General features: G+C 41.0%; 1 protein-coding gene across 2 annotated transcripts in view; it reads left to right on the forward strand.

Moving 5' to 3' along the window:
- Positions 1-8,156: 8,156 nt before the first annotated feature.
- GRTP1 (growth hormone regulated TBC protein 1) overlaps positions 8,157-18,581 on the forward strand; it is a 34,479-nt gene continuing 24,054 nt past the window's right edge. Inside the window, exons 1-3 of one of the 2 annotated variants that reach the window (XM_059494057.1) lie at positions 8,157-8,371; positions 9,858-10,009; positions 15,851-16,009. In XM_059494057.1, coding sequence (XP_059350040.1) covers positions 8,334-8,371; positions 9,858-10,009; positions 15,851-16,009 — 349 coding nt within the window. In that variant the 5' untranslated portion in view covers positions 8,157-8,333. The remainder of the gene's footprint in view (positions 8,372-9,857; positions 10,010-15,850; positions 16,010-18,581) is intronic. The other variant, XM_059494058.1, reaches the window with a different exon arrangement.

Here is an 18,581-nt window from a genome sequence, read left to right on the forward strand (position 1 = left end):
CAACTGAAGGTAGCTCTGTGGGTCAGGGGAGTGCAAGTTGCCAATGAGTGCACAGGAGGATGTATTTACAAAAGGTACTGAAGGGTGCTGGAGCAGCAAATCAGACACACTGAAAAGCTAAAGCCAGACATTGATTCTTATGTAAGTGTTACCTAATTGTTATTTCTGTCCAGAAATCAGTCCACCAGAGCTGTCTTGTGTTTCATTACAAATGACCCTTTGTGAGGACCCTTGACAGCAACTGTGAGCTTTTTAAGTACTGTTTATTATGACTGCATAAACTTAACTGCAAGGACCAGCATTAGCTTTCTCTCCTGAGAATATGAAAGGTATTGTCAGGGACACACTATCATTGCTGTGGGAAATACAACACCTTGCTAATCCTGCATTTGTTTGGTGCTAGAACCTACACTATGAACTCTGGCCACCCCTTGTAGTAACCAGACAGCAGTACTCTAAAATACAGGCAGTGCAATCAAAAGAGCTACAGTGTTTTTCCACACAGAATAAGTCCCAGTCATGCTCATGAATACTGTGTGCACTTTGAAGGCTGAGTCCTCCCTAGAAAAGGACTTCCAAGAGTCCCTTCTTCTTTTTTTTTTCCTTTTATTTTCCTTTTTTCCTTTTATTTTCTTTTTTTCTGAAGCACTGGGTGAATCTGAGGAAGTTCTCAGTAAGGCATCCATCTATCTAGTATCTGACCATTTGATTCTCAGCTTGCATAGAGATGCTAGACTTACAACTTTGGTGTGAGCAATAAGTGATCCTGTATGTGCAGGAGGGAAATTCTGCATTGTTATGTACAATTTTCTGCACAGCAGATTTTTTCTACCAGATGGAAAGCTGAACTTTCGTTCTACTTGCAGCTCCTTCATGCTTACTTTCCCTGAGTACTCAGATGTGAAGTAAAACTGTGACTACACCTCCATGTTTATGATCTACTTGCTGTAATGTATAGCCCCCACCTCTACTTTTTGTAACACAAGCAAAGAAATGCCATGTGAGAGACAGAGCAGCCACATGTAATATATCTCATAGGAGACAGTCAGTTCCTTCAAGCAGAGACTGGATCTTCCTGGCTAGGAGGAGCACTAGATCTTCCCAGCGCTGCTTCTTCTGGATCAGCAACTCTGAGATGCACCTTGGAAGGCTCTAAAACTTGGGTGGGTTTCAGAGCTGGACACTGGAGCTGGAGAGAGAAACCACCTTTTTTTTCTTGAGTGAAGGCTTGAATGACAGATTTTCACAGAGGAGAAGAATCATCTCTTCTGGAGTGATTCATACACTCTCTCTGATCCTTGACTCCTCAGCTGCTTGAACCCCCGGGGCTAGGACAGGATGAAACAAAGAACTGAAAATTACTAAGAGGCATGAAGAACACTCAGCCCATTCCCTTGACTTCTGTGGGATTGAATCTGAGCTTTCTTTGCTGAAAAGTGCTTCATTTATACAAACTAATCTGTTGCCCACATATAAGAAACATTAAATTCTCCAAGTCTGTAATTCTCAATAAATCTTATACAGGGCATTTATGCTGCCATCGAAATACAAAAAGCTTTGTCTGAGAGAAGACAGCAAAGTTAAGAGAATTGCAGCTGGAATTACTTTTACAGTCATTCTTTAGAATTCCAGATGGTTTCCTCACTTGTAGATATCATGTGCTAAAATGTAACTGTGTGGCAGGGAATCAGGGCCCCTACAAGGCAGATCCACAACCCTAATGGTCAAATGTCAATTCTAAGTTACTTATGTATTTTGGTGAGTTGATTTGTATCTACATGTATATTATGACTACAGTCAATTTTTCATCAAGAATTTTCCATCAATGTCTAATAAGACAATGATTTGCAACTATACCAAAAAAATACTTTGCATAGATCAGGAAAGATAATAATTATCGTAAAGCTTACTTGGCTGTGTTCAGAAAATTAGCAACTGCTCCTGGAGAATTGTCAGTGAAAAGATGTCATGTAAAAGGAAATTATAAAAATTTGACATTTGGAGTTTCTGAGAAGAAAATTTTTGAAAAATATGTTTTTGAGAAATATGAAAAAGCAGAAATAGTACCTGTTGCAGAAGCAATATAAATGTGCAGCACTGTCACACTCAGTGATTGTTATGGCTCCCTGAATAATTGCAGCAAATTAAGTTCTATAATTTTCTTTAATTCATACACAGCTAAAATAAAATTTCTTAGTTGAAAAACACAAACTGGTGTTTTGTTGACAAAAGAGCTACACTTTGAATGGAAAAAAGGATCAAACAGTGGACTGAGAACATATTTTTGTATTTAATTATGCAGCAAACTATGGAAATACCAAAATGTTGCTGCTGATTTTCAATGTTATGCTTCCCTCTTCAATATGATTAAGATGGGAAAGAACAGTGTCAGAAAAACCTGAAATATGAAAAAGAAAAATTAAATTATTTCAATTTTGATAATGTACCAGTTTTTCATAGTACTAGGAACACTTATCTGCAAATTAACACCAAATGAGAATGACATTTTTCCTGCAGTATTAGTCATGTGATGTAATTTGTAACCTGACAAAGTAAGCCAGAAGAAAGTAATAATTTGATCCTAGATGTTGCAATCACAGTTTCTTCCCTTCCAAAGGAATTTAAAAACATGATACTTCAGCTGATATGCTGATCCCATGTAAGTACTGAGGCATGTCTGTGCTGATGGTTGTTGCTATAACCTTGCAGTTCCAAGAAGCTTCACTCACTCTTGCTGTCAAACCCAGTTTTAGGTTTTCACAAAACTTCTTTTTCTTTCAGGCTGTGAGTTCTAAAATGTGTAGGGGATAAACATGCAGAAGGCTGTGGAGAAGAAAACCTCCTTGGGAGCGCATTACCTTTTGCAGAGTTCAGCACTTCAAAGCTTGGAACTCACAGAAAAGGAATTTGCTGATCTAACTTAAACTAAATACTCCTGTATGTATGCATTATAAAATAGTATTTAATTACAGAAACTTCACATCTGTGCTCCTACAAAACTCATCCTTATTCCATGTGTGAAATTGATGACTGTTCCTGAGTGGGTAGATATACCTTCTTCTTTTTACACCAAATCATGTTGTTACTTTAAGGGGTTTTTAAAATTTATTTAATGCATGATTTCTAGAGAAACTCCTTACTGCATAGAGACAACTACGTGAAATAGCTAATGTTATCCGCAGCTAAGACTATGTATTTATATGCAAATACTGTATTTAAAGACCTGTAATGATAACTCTTCCTGTTTTTTACCAGTTGGGATACTACTTGAGACAACTGAAATGAGAGCCCTTGCAGAGCAATCCTAATGCAGAAGCCGTCAAAGGCCAGGACAAGGTTTGCCTTAACTTTTCTCAACTAGGAACAAATGTGAAGTCATAGCAGACAGAGAACATCCAAATTAAACCCTGTCCCTAATCAGCAGATATTTGTGCTACCAGATTTGCTAGGCAGGGTACCTTCACAATTGGGGATAAGAAAGAAAAGGGGATGGGATAAGTAGGAAGTTAATAATCTCCAATCTTGCCTACCATCTCTCCCTATGAAATGTCAAAGTCCAGTTGTAAGCCTTGTACTCATGCAGCCAGGAAGGCAAACATCATCAGCATGGTTTAGAGGGCTTTCAGCACATCCCTCATGATCACTCAAGTAGATAAGGAAAAACAAGATAAACAGAACAAAGCCATCTCAAAAATACTTCACTTTGTCAGCTGAATAACAAAAACATTTTACAGAGTTGCAGCTTGACCTAAGGTAGATTCATTAATTTCCCTCCTGCCCTGCTCAGTTCCCCACTGCTGGGTTCGTGATCTGTGATAGCTGCTGACCTTTTTCCTAAGGACACCCTTGTCCCTGCCTTAGGAACGCTTCCTGCTATAATGTTCAAGTGCCTTTCCCATATCACTTCTGACATATAATTTTGCTGTGTTTTTCACACTGAGGGCACTACCATATAATTTCTCTTCCCCTGCTGTTTCCAGCATTGTCACTTACAGCCTTGAGCCTTCTTTTGTGACGCAGCTGGAGGTTGGCAGCTGGGTGCAGAAACCCTTTTGCAGAGGTTTCCATGGGTAATGTTGATTCTCCAGGCAGCTGCAGTGCTATGCAGCGAGCTTTAGAGCTCCTTTTTATAGATGCAGTTATCAGTATGCTTTGACTCCCAGGGCCACAGTCATACCAAGAATAATCAAAATACTGGCGGTTCCCAGACTACATGTGGATGTAACTCGTCCTTACAGCCAGTAACCTTCATAGACATGAAGCTGTGAAGCCTTTAGGGAATAGTGGAAATTAACTTTAAAAATACATTTCTGTCCTTGCTATGCAGTCTGTTCTAAAGTTCAGTGAATGCTGATGGAACAATTCAACGTGAACAGGTTTAATCAGGCCTGCAGACTACAATTATGTAAGCATGATGCAATTTGCTGGGACAAAAACATGGAACAAGTTCAGCATTTCATTACATTTCATTATGGATTGAGAGCCTTAATCCATATGTAGGTGAGGATTGACTAAACTTGGTAGGTGGCTGGTTGTAACAGGAACTAAAGGTGTCTGGATGTGATGATTTTATATATATAAACACACACGCGCACACACACGCGCGCACACACACACACACACAATGTTTACTTCTTACTGGATACTCTATACTGCCAAATATACTTAACCTTAACTGTTTTTCCCCAAGTATGGAGCAGCAGATTTATTTCAGGTCATGGGAAGAAAGCTCCAGCCAAAAAATAGAGCTGCAAGGAAGCAGGGTACACTTGTGCGGCATGGTTAAGCAAGTACAGACACAAAGATGAGTGGCTGTATGGAAAATCACATGAGCTAGGGAAGCCACGTATGCTGTGGGACTTTCATCCCTTACTTAGGATACTACAGCACCCAGTCTGTAGTGAGAATTATCTTTTAATCTCTTCTTCCATGTCGATGCATTCATATTTTTTAAAAGAGGCTATTAAACCATCGTGTAAGCAGTTAAGGTTTTTTTAAAAGTTTAAATTGCTGTCTGGATCTGAAAAAGCAGAGCTGCTGCCTTTGCTGGAAATGGTGTTTCTTACTGGTATTTCTTATGAACAGATTCACCCACGCTGTTTTAAAAATATTAGGCACACTATATCCATGTACACCTATATTCACACACAACTTATTCTTTCTCAGTCTTGTAGTGCTTTTCTTTCCCCTAACAATTTCTCTTCTTTGGCCTCCTTGAAGCCAGCAAAAAAGAACCTCAGGAGAAAAAACTCCAGACACATATCTGATATTCAAAATAATAAATAAATTTCTGTCATTCTTGAATAGATAAAGAATCTTTATCGTTCCCACAGGCAGTCAAAGAATACTTCCAGGATAAATATTATTGAGGATTTTCTCCTGGTGCTTCTTCTCCACTTCTGGTCTTAAGAGTAACAAATGGCTGTGGGGTGGTATATGAGTAGCTGAACCATATTTCAGCACTGATGATACATCAAACATAGGTGACGTAGCACATATATCACAGTGTTAGGAAGCATAAAGCCACTCCAGAATAATTCCTGATAAGGCTGAGAATCATCCTGCAATTTAGCAACTGCTCTGCAAACACAAGAAGGGAAGCCTTGCTCACTAAAATGCAGGGTATGAGACAAGCAAAGCCCTGAATGCCTCAGCCTGTGAAACACTCATCTGCTGTCTTCATCTGCCTTTGCAGGGAGCACATCTAAATGCCTACCCTTAAAGGGAAGTCACTATTTTAAGGGAGTCACTATTTTACTCTGGGAGCAGAACCATGAGAATTTCTACCAAAAACATTCATCGTAACATAAAAACCTCAGGGATAAAGTTCAGGTGCAAAAAGGGGATGGGGAGAACTTTATATATAAAGTGTATTTCCTTTTGCACCAGATGGCAGATAGGAAGGCTATGAGCTTCACTGTTCTGAATGTGAACTAAGTCTACCCTTTTGAACTCCGCCACTGTCACCAGCTCCTTCAGAAACAAAGGATCAAAAGCAAATAGTATCTTTTTCTGCTGATCACACCACCAAAGCAGTTTTCAGATTCGAGGGTTTATGCATTAGTTTCTTTGAATGCCTTTAAAAGCAACATGATATCTGCCCAGAAGAGAGCAGCATTGATACCCTGGGAAGGACAACCAAGGTATTCTCTCTTGACAGTGGGCTGGCTCATATAAAATATGGGGATCCAATAATTGTGCTGAAATTTAGGAATTATTTCTATTAATCAATTAATAACCTAAGCATTGTTAATGGGAGTTTTTGTGTGTAACAGGCATAAATCTGAGTCAGCCACACAGTTGTATTTGTGTTAGCGCAAGAGAAACTGTTCATAACATTTGAGGCTTGAATAAAAGGACACTATCTTATAGACAAGGCCACCCTTTTTGCACAGCAGATGTACCTTAATTAATCACAGAAACAATCTGCTGTTTGCAGGGAACTTTTGATGCCTCATTTTAAAGGCACCAAAGAGCCTGATTTTGACAGATGAAGTATAACTCTATTACCTAAAAAAGTCTGTGCCTTCAGGATTTAGAAGAGTAGAGGATATTCTGAGGCTTCCTTTTCTTCCCTGGGACAACGTTCCCGCCTATTCACACCTCTGCCAAGGATTTTCTGTGAGAGCGTGGCCATGTCGCAGGGCAGAGCTGTTTGCTGAGCGTGCCCTGCCTACGCTCCGCCAAGGCAACGCTGGCAGCGCGTCAATCCCGGCTTGGCACGGCCCCGGCCGGCTCTCGGGGCTGGGCTGCAATCCCGCTCCGGCTCTGCCGGTGCCCCGGCCAGCCCGTGGGGCCGCACGGTAACCGGAGCAGCACCACCCTCCCCTCCCCTCCCGCAGGAGCAGCCCCATGCCCACTGGAGCACAGAACTCCCTCCCGCCCTCTCGCACAAAAAAGGTAATAATTACGTTTTGCTGAACAATCACAAATTTTCACAGCGCTGCAGTGTCAGTTTAACCAAGCACAAACCTCTTTATTTTCTTTCCCTTGCCCTTGGAGCCGAACTACTTTTACATTTCTGTGTGGGTGATCGCCTGAGGTCCCGCAGAGGGAAGGTAGCTTTCCCGAAGAGAGTGCTGGAGCAACTGTTGATCTCCCTTGTGAAATCCCATCTGTTGTCTGCAGCAACTCTTACTTGCTGGCTGAACAAGATAATGTTTCCCCAGCAGTAGCTGTAATTTTCCAAGCACTTTGCTGGGTGCAGAGTCAGAACTTTATTCAAAAAAGGACAAGCAGGGACATAATTTTGCTCTCTCCCTTCTGTTTTGCGGTGTGTTATGAATGAAACTGCTGACAGTCAGTAAGGCTGAGTCCTTGTGGGCTTCGGCCTTTGTTCAAGACCTCTAAAGATGAAGAACAGTGTGCTAATTTTAGAGGTGGATTCTGGAAACAGGGAAGCCAATTTTTTTAAAATAGAATTTTCTGTATTATTACATGACATGTTTAACAATCTGCCATTTATTATTTAAATAATATCTAAATTAATGTTAGTTTATGGTGGAAACTAATCAGCAGAGGCTGAAGTTAGGAATATTTCAGTGTATTAGAAAAACGTTCTTCACCCAGAGGATGGCTGGACACTGGAATAGGCTGCCTAGGGAAGTGGTCTCAGCACCAAGCCTGACAGAGCTCCAGATGCATTTGGACAATGCTCTCAGGCTCATGGTGTGGCTCCTGGGGTGTCCTCTACAGAGCCAGGACTTGGGTTTGATGATCCTTGTGGGTCCATTTCAACTCAGAATATTCTGTGATTATGACTGTAATGAATAATTTGGGAATATTAAAAAGAAGATTGTGGTGATTTGGGGAAAAACATTCCCAAACCAACCAAGTGAACTTAAATAATAACACAACAACCTTTTCTTCCTGGTTATGGGGAAATTCCTTGGGTTTGAAGAGCTGTACCTGAAACCACTCTCCCCTCGTACTAGTGAGATATTTCCCTCGTGCTAAAACATTTGAATTTATTTTTTTTCCCCCCAAGATATGAGCAAACTGTGAAGTGCACAAATATAAGCCGGGATCACCCTCAGACCCACGTCTCCCAGTCGAGCTGGCCGCGCAAGGAAGGCGGCTCGGCCCCGAGGGCGCGGAGCTGCCCTGCCCTGCCCTGCCCTCCTCTGCCTTCCCCTCCCCTCCCCTCCTCTGCCCGGCTCTCCCTGCCCGCTGCCGGCCCGGGCACGGGCACGGGGCGGGCCCGGCGGCCGCCCCCGCCCCTCGCAGGGCGGCAGGGAGTTGAACTGAGGAGCCGGAGCTCGGCGCGGGGCCGCGGCCGCGGCGCTGCTCGGCCTGGGGAGCGCCCGCCCGGCCGGGCGCCAGGGGGGCGGCCGATGGCGAGGCGAGAGGACGGGCGGGACTGGGCGTACAGGTAGGGCTGCCGGCAGGCTGAGCTCGGACCGCGCCGGCCGCGCACGGAGGGCGAGCTGCGCCTCCCCGGGCGCTCGGAGCCGGCCCTGCCGGGGGCTGCGGCCGCAGGAAGCCCCCACGGAGCGGGCCGGGCACGGCTGGTGGCTGAGGGCACCGAGCGGCCGCCGCAACCTTCCCTGCCCGAGGGCGGCCGGGGAAGGCGGCTTCCCTAAAACCCTATGTCCTCCCTCTTTGTTTTCCCCTTCTACCTTCGGAATGGAGTGGAGCATGAAATTAATCTGTACTTGCTGCCTGGGCAGTCGCAGTCGTACATAAGAGATGTGTGTTGATGGACGTGTGAGGGGGTTTTGTGTGTGTGTGTGGTTTCATGTTCCGTGTCTTCAGAGAAACCTGTGTCGGGGGTCTCGGTGCTTTTTACACCTGTGGGCTTCGTGTCACATTTGAAGAGTACACGAATACTAAGGTGCTCTTCTAAACAGCGAACAATGTAATAACGATTTGTGGTTCTGAATATTTAATTGTTCCTCATCTGATTCATGCTTTACTACCTGTGACGCTCCCGTGAGCCAGTTTTCCCAAGGCTGTGCCAGTGCTGCTCCATGGCCAGATTCCTTCGCCATGAATGAAACAGGCAGTGTTTCGGGAAGTTAAATCCTGAAGTCTGTCCTGAAACCTTGTCTGACTGGACAGATCCCTCTGCCTGTTTAACTTCTGTAAAGCCCATTAATGTCCTGTACTCAGGTGATAATTTGCAGGTATGAAGCACCCTGGGAAGTTGCCATAAATATAATTTAGCCAGGTGAGTTGATATATTAGAATAGAATCACCTGTGCAGTTCTGATACTGTGTCATTATTGAGCTGCCTGAGATAATGTGCTGTAACTTTGAACAATTGTAAAAGATAAAAGAATAAGCATTTTGGTACTCATATGAAGAAGACAGCTCGACACAAGGATTTGTCTTTTTCCATGTTGTACATTTTCATGAAGACAATTTCAGAAGTTACCTTTTTAAAAATAACCTTTGTAACTTGTTACATGTGTACTTTCTGTTGTCATTTTTCTGCACAGAGCTGTCTGGAAAGAGAATTCAGGCCATATTGGAGCTGTTGTGCTATACTTCATACTTTTCAACTGTTTGCCTGTGTTGTGGAGAAAAATACCTCCCAGACTTTTACGTGGCCATAATTTTGTGTCAGTTTCACACACAATGGGTCCTTTGCTCCAAAAACTCCTTACTTAAAAATACAGTGAATCTGTGAAACTGACTGAACGGTGCATGTTTAGGTTAATTTATTTAAACAGCTTTGATATGCTAAATGGAGTGTAACAGTTTGTGTTGAGTAGGCTTTTGCTGGGAGGAGGGAGACTTGAGCTGCTTTTAGAAATAGCAGCTGGAAGTTATTTAAAGCATACTTGCCTTTTTTTTTTTTTCTGCAGCTGTAGGTATGTAGAAACATTTTTATAGGAATTCTTTTTATTTTGTAGGGTTGATCCATATGGGTTTGAGAGGCCAGAAGACTTTGATTATGCATCCTATGAAGCATTCTTTTCCAGATACCTAGTGGTACTCACTAGAAGAGCAATAAAATGGTCCAAGCTCCTAAAAGGGAATAACAGTATACAGAAGAGTTTAAAAGGTGAGCTTCATGTCTCTTTATAAATAAAAGTGCATTATGTTAGGATTCAACAGGTTTGTATTTTTAAATGTTGAATACTATTTCTGTCTTCAAATTAAAACCAGTAGTATAAACAGTTATAATTCATAAGCAAGTTAGAGGGATTACATTTAAAATTTCCAAAAGAGTAATCCCTCTTCAGCACAGGAATATCTTGTTACATCTGTAACTCAGCTATTGTGGCCACTGGCACTCCAAGATGCCATTTTGCAGCTGTTGGCTGTATTGTACTCTGTGCTCTCTTTAAAAAGACATGGGATTATGAAGATCCTGTAGAAGATGCTGTCTTGAACCCCAGGGATCAGGATGTTGGGGCTCTCAGTTGCTGCCTCTTTAACAGTTCTTTAGGCTGCTGAGATTTTCTAGATCTCCTTATCCTCCTTTTGTAAAATGACATGTACCATGCTGCTGAAAAGCTGTGTACTAAGAACTGGTGATAGATGCCTTTAGAAGTGAAGAAAGCAAGCTTAATGCAGGGGCTAATGCAGCACTGGATGAAATGCTGATGGAAATGTTAATGTCTGCCTCAAAGAGCATGAAAACCTCTACTAATGTTTTGTCTTGCAAGAGATACAAGTAGAAATAAATGCAGAGAGTCAGAAGGTGTTAGGGAATCCTGTGAAACTAAAGGATGGAGTTTCCTCCCACTCTCTTTCTGGGTTATGTTTTCATATAAGCATCTAAATTTTCCTTTTGCTGTAAATGGTGCTTATCAGGTTGCTTTCTCTTTGGGTGTCTTTTGGAGTTGGGCAGAGTTCTCTGAAGAATGTTAAGGAAAAATTGAGTAAAATTTAGAGCTGTGCTGCAGGTGCAACCTTTGGCTGGTGATTCTGATGGTTTGGGTTTGTTTTTTTTTCCTTGGCACCAGAAATGGGATGATAACTAGTGAGACATTTTAAGTCTAACAGTGTATTTTGTGTACAGATGTCTGTTTTACGGGTGAGAAATTCCAGAAAATGTAGGTTTGAGCTATAACTGCTAGATCATATGCTGCTAACCAGAAAGTATCTACTTCTACTATATTATTTTTTTCTTAGAAATGTAAAGATGTTTTTGTTTGGGGTGTCAAGTTTGAATGTAGAGAGAACATCATGCCATTTTAAATTAGTGAGGATTTTGAAATTTTGCAGAATTTTGTCTTCTAGTTGGGGAAGAATACTGTCAGTTTTGATCCATACCCTTCTCTTAATGTGTGAGTGGTAACAGTGGCAGCTTTTAGCAATTTCTGTGAGTTCATTTAATTTCTCTTAGTGTTCCCAGTTCTAGCATTTTAGAAACAGTATGTTACGGTGATCCTAACAGTGGGAATGCCAAAACTTTGACGAAATCTCTCAACTTGTCCACCAGGCTTCAGAACCAATGGTCATGTTGCCCCACTGGGCACATAATGGCAGCAGCCTTTAATGTGGCTTTGATTGTCTCCAATAGGTTGCTCATTGTGGAAACTGGGATTCTGTAAATGCACTGAGGGGACACAGGCAGTGGCTCTGGACTGTCACCAGTCCTGTGGGCTGGTACATCACCTTTGATGCTGCTGACTTGTGCTAAAGATACCTGCATTTCTAGGCTATGGATTCTCTCATACACATGTAATTCCAGGGAGAGTGGCAGGAAAAAGTAATACTGAGAAAATGTCTGAGTGTAGATTCAGAGTTGTTACAAAAAGCTCCCTGCATTAGCCTCATCTGGCACCTCAGAGGAGGAGAGGGAAAGCTTAACCTGTGCAATGACTGATTTTTAAATACTGTCCTTCTCATTTCAGTACTAAGATTGAATTCTGTGACACGCACATGGAATTGTGTAAGCAGGTGTGTGCTTTATCCTGCAAGATGATTATGCAGTGATTTCCTTGCAGGCAAATAGCAGATGCTCTGCTGGTTATTCACCGAGTTTCCCTCCTCCAGGACCTGACTTCATTGCTATGAAGCTTTGCTGAGAACTGCTGGCTCTGCCATACGCTAGAACTGAGAAGAATATTTGATTTGCCACATCCCTCCCCAAACTCAGTAGCTGTGAACCAAACCAGTGTTGTGTGTCCTGCTGTGAGTAGGTGTGAGAGAGACAGTGTATGTGTGGTATCTCAGTAGCTCCACACCCATTTGTCTGCACACAGAGAAGCTCATAATTTCTGCCCAGGCCAACAGGAAGAAGTGATGATTTGTGTTAATTTTCCAGTTTGGAAATGTGGCCTGTTCACATGCTGCTGGGTTTGCCTCATATCCAGAGTGGTTTGTATGTGTATAATTCTGTTCCACTATAAAGAAAAAGAATTAGACTACGTTTTAACAATGGTAATTAAGCAATGCATTCTGTTGTTCTGTGTTGCAGCCTGCTGGTCATGGGAATTTGGGTGGCAGTTCTTTTCACTCATTCTCCAGTATCTTCCTTTTTATTATTTTTCTGGTATTTTGTTGTGGCCGTCCCCCTCCATCTTCACCTTGTTTCCACTGCACATGAGAGTTTATAATCATTGTTTGTCAGTTCCCTTCTTTCTGTCTCTCTCTCCCTCTGCCACTACTGAGATCCTCCAAATTTTTTTCCTTGTTTCATTCAACTCTTATCTCTATGGGACCAAAATACAGCTTTCTGCTCTGTTTACAGGTGGGAAACAACTTGTGTCACATAATTCCTCAAACTATCCTAATTCTGACCAAAACCATGCTACACAAAGGAATTCGGCTGTTGGGTGTACTAGGCAAAAGTGACCAGTAGCAGAAGATATTTTCTGATCTTTGATAAAATACAGTGAAAGGGAAAAATAAATATATTAAACAGTGGTTATAACATGAGCATTTCTGTTCCAGGGTTTGGTGGAAGGAAAGTCAGTTTGACTGAAACTTTATTACAGCACTTATGTGCTTTGGTTTTTTCTGTTATGTATTCATGAAATAAAGCTTTCAGTCCTTGTATGCTGTTTCCAGCTTTTCCACAGAATTCTTCTTCTAAGCACAAGTGTATTTCCTCAACATTCAACTATAATTGTTAGTACCTGAAAAAGTAGATGTGCAGATGCTTCTCAAAAAATATTTTTAAGATGAGATAATTTTTGGTTTTAAATATTTAGGGGTTTTTTCTACATAAACTTGAGTCTATGCTGTAGAGTGAAACAATGTTAGTAGGGAAAAAAGGCAATGCAACATTTGTCTTGAAGCAGAAGTCTCCAAAATTCTCATTCTACCATCAAACAAGGACAGAGAGGTTGAAATTACTTATTTTTACATCTTGTTACTGTAAGTAGTGTACAGTATTAGACAAATGTTATTTTCTGCATATTTTTCTCTTGAAAGTTACTTTAGGTACTTAGCAGTTTTAGACTGCTGCCTTATCAGGTAGCTGTTTTTTCTTGTAAAAAGGAAACCACATTCATAAAGTATGACTCTAAACTTGTGAAACTGGCACTAAGTGTCAGAGGCAATTGAATTATGAAGAGGGGGGAGAGTTTCCCCCCACTAAAAATTGGTGTTTCATATTCTGTTAATGAACAGAGGCCAAAATTTTGCCTAAAGATATTTCTTACCTATGTATGGTCTAGAATTTAGACCACCTACTGTGCTTGTCCTGGGAGTGATTCTGTGTGCAGGGCTTGGGGGTATTCAACAGTGCTGCTTCTGAGATCAAGCCCTTGGTTTATAACTGGTATTGCATGTATGGGTGGAGATCCATGTACAATCTGGCTTCATCTGGGAAAGGGCTTCTTAGTTCCCTAGGATAATGTGGAAGAGAGCTTATATATGTTTGCATAAACGCAACTCTATTTATAGAATATGATATATCTATGTCTGTCTACACATATAAATGATATCTATTAAACTGCAACTGTCCTCCTTTTCAGAACTATTCTGCTGCTTCTGAATGCCACTTTGCAGATCCTAGCAAGTATCATAATGGTGTAAGGGAAAAAAAGCCCACTGTAAAGGGCTTTGCACTCCTCAGGGAGTGAGGGAGCTGGGTCAGTAGTCACTTGAGGTGGTACAAGCCCCTGGCTGTCTACTGCCATGAGAATGATGACACTGAGGAATAATGAGTGCATGCTGTGCTGCAGGCTGCTTTCCCCTTGTGCCACTGTCAGGGGCTTGTCCATGTGTATTGTTGGATATCAATGTTGGCTGTGCTTCCAGAATTTACAGTTTTTCCCAAAAAAAATGCCACTGGGATTATGTGCTAAAATGCTATAGCCCAGTATTTAAGGCAGTAAGTTTGTTTCTAGGCTCATCTGAATGTCCCTTGTTAACCTAAATGGAACTAGTTCTTTATAATCATTCCTGTATTTGCTATGTTGATTTTTAGGATTCCTTGAGCATTACAGTTCAAAATCTTGTAAAAGAGATGAAGTGGGGATTATTAAACCACCATGGAAACAAGTGAATTATTTCCAGTCTAAAAGAAGGTTGTAGTTAAGGTAACTTTACAGCTAGAACTGTAGAGTGTGTAACACGTAATATAAATCCTCATTGAAAAGCTAAACAAAAACTGTACCCTGCAGACCAGGCATTTATTACCAATATGTTTCTTTGAGGGAAAACACCAGATTTTAGGTGGGTGAAATGCTCATTATATGTGCATCTTTATGTTGGTGACACGGGGGAAGCAGCTTTGGGTCCTAAAGGAGAGGCAGCTGTAATTAGCTGGAATGTATTTGGAAGGTGTCTGGCTGAGTTGTACAACCTTGCTTCACTCTGCTGTTTTTAAGGCCTTTAATTTAGGCAGCATTTATTACAGAACTGTGTGATTCAATAAAACCTGGCTAGGTAGCGATATTGTGTGTGGTAATTTGTGGGTGGAATAAAAATCCCCACTTGGATTTGAGTCCCATAAAATTTAGAGAGGAGAAGTTGATGCTTTTATTGATACAACATGATTCATTTAGCACAAAATGTCTGTTTCATTTGTTATTTTCTTCTCTGCGAAAAAAGGAGAAGAATCTCAAACATTCAGCTGTCATTTTGGGTCAGAAAAGGTAAAGCTGATTTAGAATTATGTACCCATAAGCAGCATTGACTCCTTATTAATATTTTTCATACCATTCCCAGGAGGAGGCTGCTTTCGTTGCCATTAGCCTGATGCTTCTTCCTGTAATTTTGCATCATAGTTATTTACACTGAATCATCTGCTTTAAAAAAAACCCTGAAGCACACCCTTATGATGAAAATGATGCAGGAGATAAGAGCTACTTTAGATTTGAAAAGACTTCCACAGTTATTCTAGGAAAAAGTCAGCTGCTGCTCACTCACATCACTCCAGTTTTTCCAGGGCTCATTTAGACCAGAGGCACATATTTCATAATCCTCAGTTTCTGCAGTACTTCAGTGGTCAGGTGCTGAGCTGAAGCCCTAGGGTTATGGTAACATGGCCATTGATGCTAGAACTAAATGGGCAGAGCCATGGTTTCAGAGGCCCTGGTGATGTAGGAAAAGTCAAGTCAGTGCTTGTCTGAATGAAAAAGGACAAAGATCAAGGGGGAAGCTTTGCTGTTTGTATCTCCATCCAGAAAAGCAGAAGAAGAGGAAAAGATTCAGAATTCACGCAAGGGAAGAGAGGAGGGAGGAAAACCTGAGCCTGAAGATCTGAGGGGGGAGTCTGAGTGACAAGAACTTAGGAGTGAATCTAAAATATACTGTGCAGCTGAGAAGTAAATGCTTATCCTAAAATGGTAGCATAGGAGAGAAAATATAATAATATCCAGTCACAGTTTTCCTCTGACTTCTTAAATTCAGGCTGTTCATTTAAAAAACAGTTATACAGTTGGATATTTTTTTATTTCTTTAAAAATGAACAAACAAAACCAAACTTCTTGTCTTGCAGTGAAGAGATATATCAGAAAAGGCATCCCCAATGAACACCGTGCATTGGTCTGGATGATTGTGAGTGGGGCTCAAACCAACATGGAACAAAATCCTGGGTATTACCACAGACTGCTTGAAGGAGAGAAGAATGCCAAGCTGCTTGAAGCAATCAAAACAGGTTATTCTCTTGATAATGCTGTTTGTCTGTATTTATCCATCCTGTGGCCTTAAGTGTTGGAGATCAAGTTATGTCATGGAAAACTTAATGTTTCTGTAGTAGTGGTTTAAGTGCTGAATAAAATAGATTAGCCATAAGCTCTTTAACAGAACAGATCTTTCCAGGTTCCCCATGTGGTTAAAAGCATTAAGGAATGTTTTTAAGAAAGATTAGAAATTACTTGAGAAGAAATAAACTAGGAAACATTGCAGTGTCATCTAAGTGATTGAAGAGTTGTAACTTTGAGCCATGACATCTGCCTTTGAGTCTGTTTCTCCTTAATTCTGTCCCATAGGACACTGGAGCAGGGACGGTTGAAGATGTGGCACAGAGGCCCATATGAGGCAGGTGAAGTATGCTAGGATTTCAGGTTGAGTAAGAAGACAGCTAAGACAAAGCTGCTGATAGATTTATATGAATTATAAATGGTGCAAAGAGGGTGAATAAGGAGCAATTGTTATTTGGTTTTTGTAAAATAAGAACCAAGGACACTGAATGAAATTTGTTGTGCTGCAGGTTTAGAAGAGTCGTGGCACTTGTTACTGTGCTGTGGAGGTTAGAAGTATGAACTGGTTTGAAAAGGAATTTGATAAACTGAGAGGTGGGGGAATCCACTTGATGCATGAAATATTAAACACTAAATGTAAATCCCTGGGAGAAATGTAGAAGGTGAAACACCCCTCCTCTACTAATCTGTTTTCATGTATGCTTTCTGTGAACATTGATCATTGGCCAGTACTGATGGTAGGGTATAAGGGCACGCAGACTTTAGGCTGGCCCACTGGGAGGAAAAAGGCAGTAGGTGAGGACAAACAAGTAGGAGTTTGATGTAAGTGATACTTGTCCTGAAACCTGCTACAGCAGAGCCTTTGTGGCCAAGCTGATATTGGCTGAATGGTCCAATTAAAAAGTCGAGGTTGGACTCTGCTCCAGAACAATGCTGAGGTTGTTTGGTTTGGTTAGAAAGGCAGGTTGTCTTCTTCCTCTTGTAAAATCCCAGGTACTTAAAGTTTGGGTCTTGTGGATTTTTTTTTTTTCAAGTTGGATAAGCATCCAAAATCTTCTGGTTTATGCAGAGTTTCTTCTCTGCCTTTCCCCGCAACAGCAGTACTTTGGGCTTTTGGGACTACACGCCTTAGTAAGGTATTTTGGAGCATAAATTTCATGTTCCTATGAATATGGAGACTAGCCAGAAATCTGCAGGCTTATGTCCTGCTCAGAACTAGAAACAGTAGAGCTCTTACTATAAATAAAGAGGGAGCTAGTAAGATGACTTTCTAAAGCCCACCTTGGTAAGGGTCTGGAGAAGCACCAAACTATTCAATTGGGGTAAAAGTGCTGCAAGAGAGAGTTCAAAACAACTTTTTTCCAGTACTAGACAAAGACAGGAAGGGTCTGTAGGTGGTTTTCCCCACAGGTTAAAATGAAATAAAAATATTTTTGTGGGGGAGAAAAAATACTGGGAGAGGATAAAGATCTCTTTGTGAACTGTAGAGGAAATAAAGTTTCGGAAGAGCTACTGCATTGATTGGAAAACTGCAGAAGAGAAAATTAATGTGGAGCAAGTGAAGGAAAAGATAAAGAAAATGGCCTGGAAGATTTTATTGGAGGGGAACAAATATAATAAAGACCTTAGACACTCCTCCTTCAGAAAGGAAGAACCAATGTGGACATAGGAGGGATGAAAGGAACAAAGTACTTAAGGTGAATGTAAACTTTGTGGTTAATGTGTTTAATGAACTTACACTCCTGTTGACTGTGCACATTTTATAGTGGGCTTTGGCTGAGGACTCTTTCAGTGTGAATTGTTGCCTGACTTTGATTTTGTTTCTTCAAGTGTTGTTCTCCCATTACTGTAGTTGCTTTTAATAATAAAGCAAGGTAAGATGTGGAATTGTACTGCTGTTTGCTTTTATATTTGCAGTTTCCAGAATTTTCAGGCAACAGTGTGGTATTTATTCCCATAGTTGTGAAGTTACAGCCCAGCACGGTGCTGGGGTTTATAAACAAGAGAACAGCAATCACACTTTTTCTTTTTTCCTGGGGGAGGGGCAGGAGGACAAAGCCAACCAAAGACTTTATTTCAAATTCAATTTAAAATGTATAAGAGCCAATGTGTCCTCTTTCTTTCACATACCCAGAAGCTGCAAACAATTTTCATGTATGTTTGAAACTAGTTTTCATATGGGAAAGTCTTTGATGTGGTATAATCAAGTTAAAAAGGGCAGGTAGACTGTGTGAAGAAATGGTCTAATCTTTTACTAAGCAGATTTTTATTTATAGCAACGGAAGTCTTTCAGCTAATTAAATCTGTAATCTGTTCTTTCACCATTTTTGCCCTTTAACTTCCTGATTCTGATCTGATGAGCTTTGTTGCTACTTTGTTTTATATGGTAATTGCTCTGTGAACATTTTTGTTTATTAAGAAAAATGTAGGAGGGAACAAGCTTCTTACTCTAACCATTAAGAAAGAGCTAAAACAATGCAGGTGTCTAAATTTTAATATCTTAGTTTATGTACACATTTAGACGGG

This window comes from Ammospiza nelsoni, chromosome 2 (assembly GCF_027579445.1).
Source record: "Ammospiza nelsoni isolate bAmmNel1 chromosome 2, bAmmNel1.pri, whole genome shotgun sequence".
NCBI lineage: Eukaryota > Metazoa > Chordata > Aves > Passeriformes > Passerellidae > Ammospiza > Ammospiza nelsoni.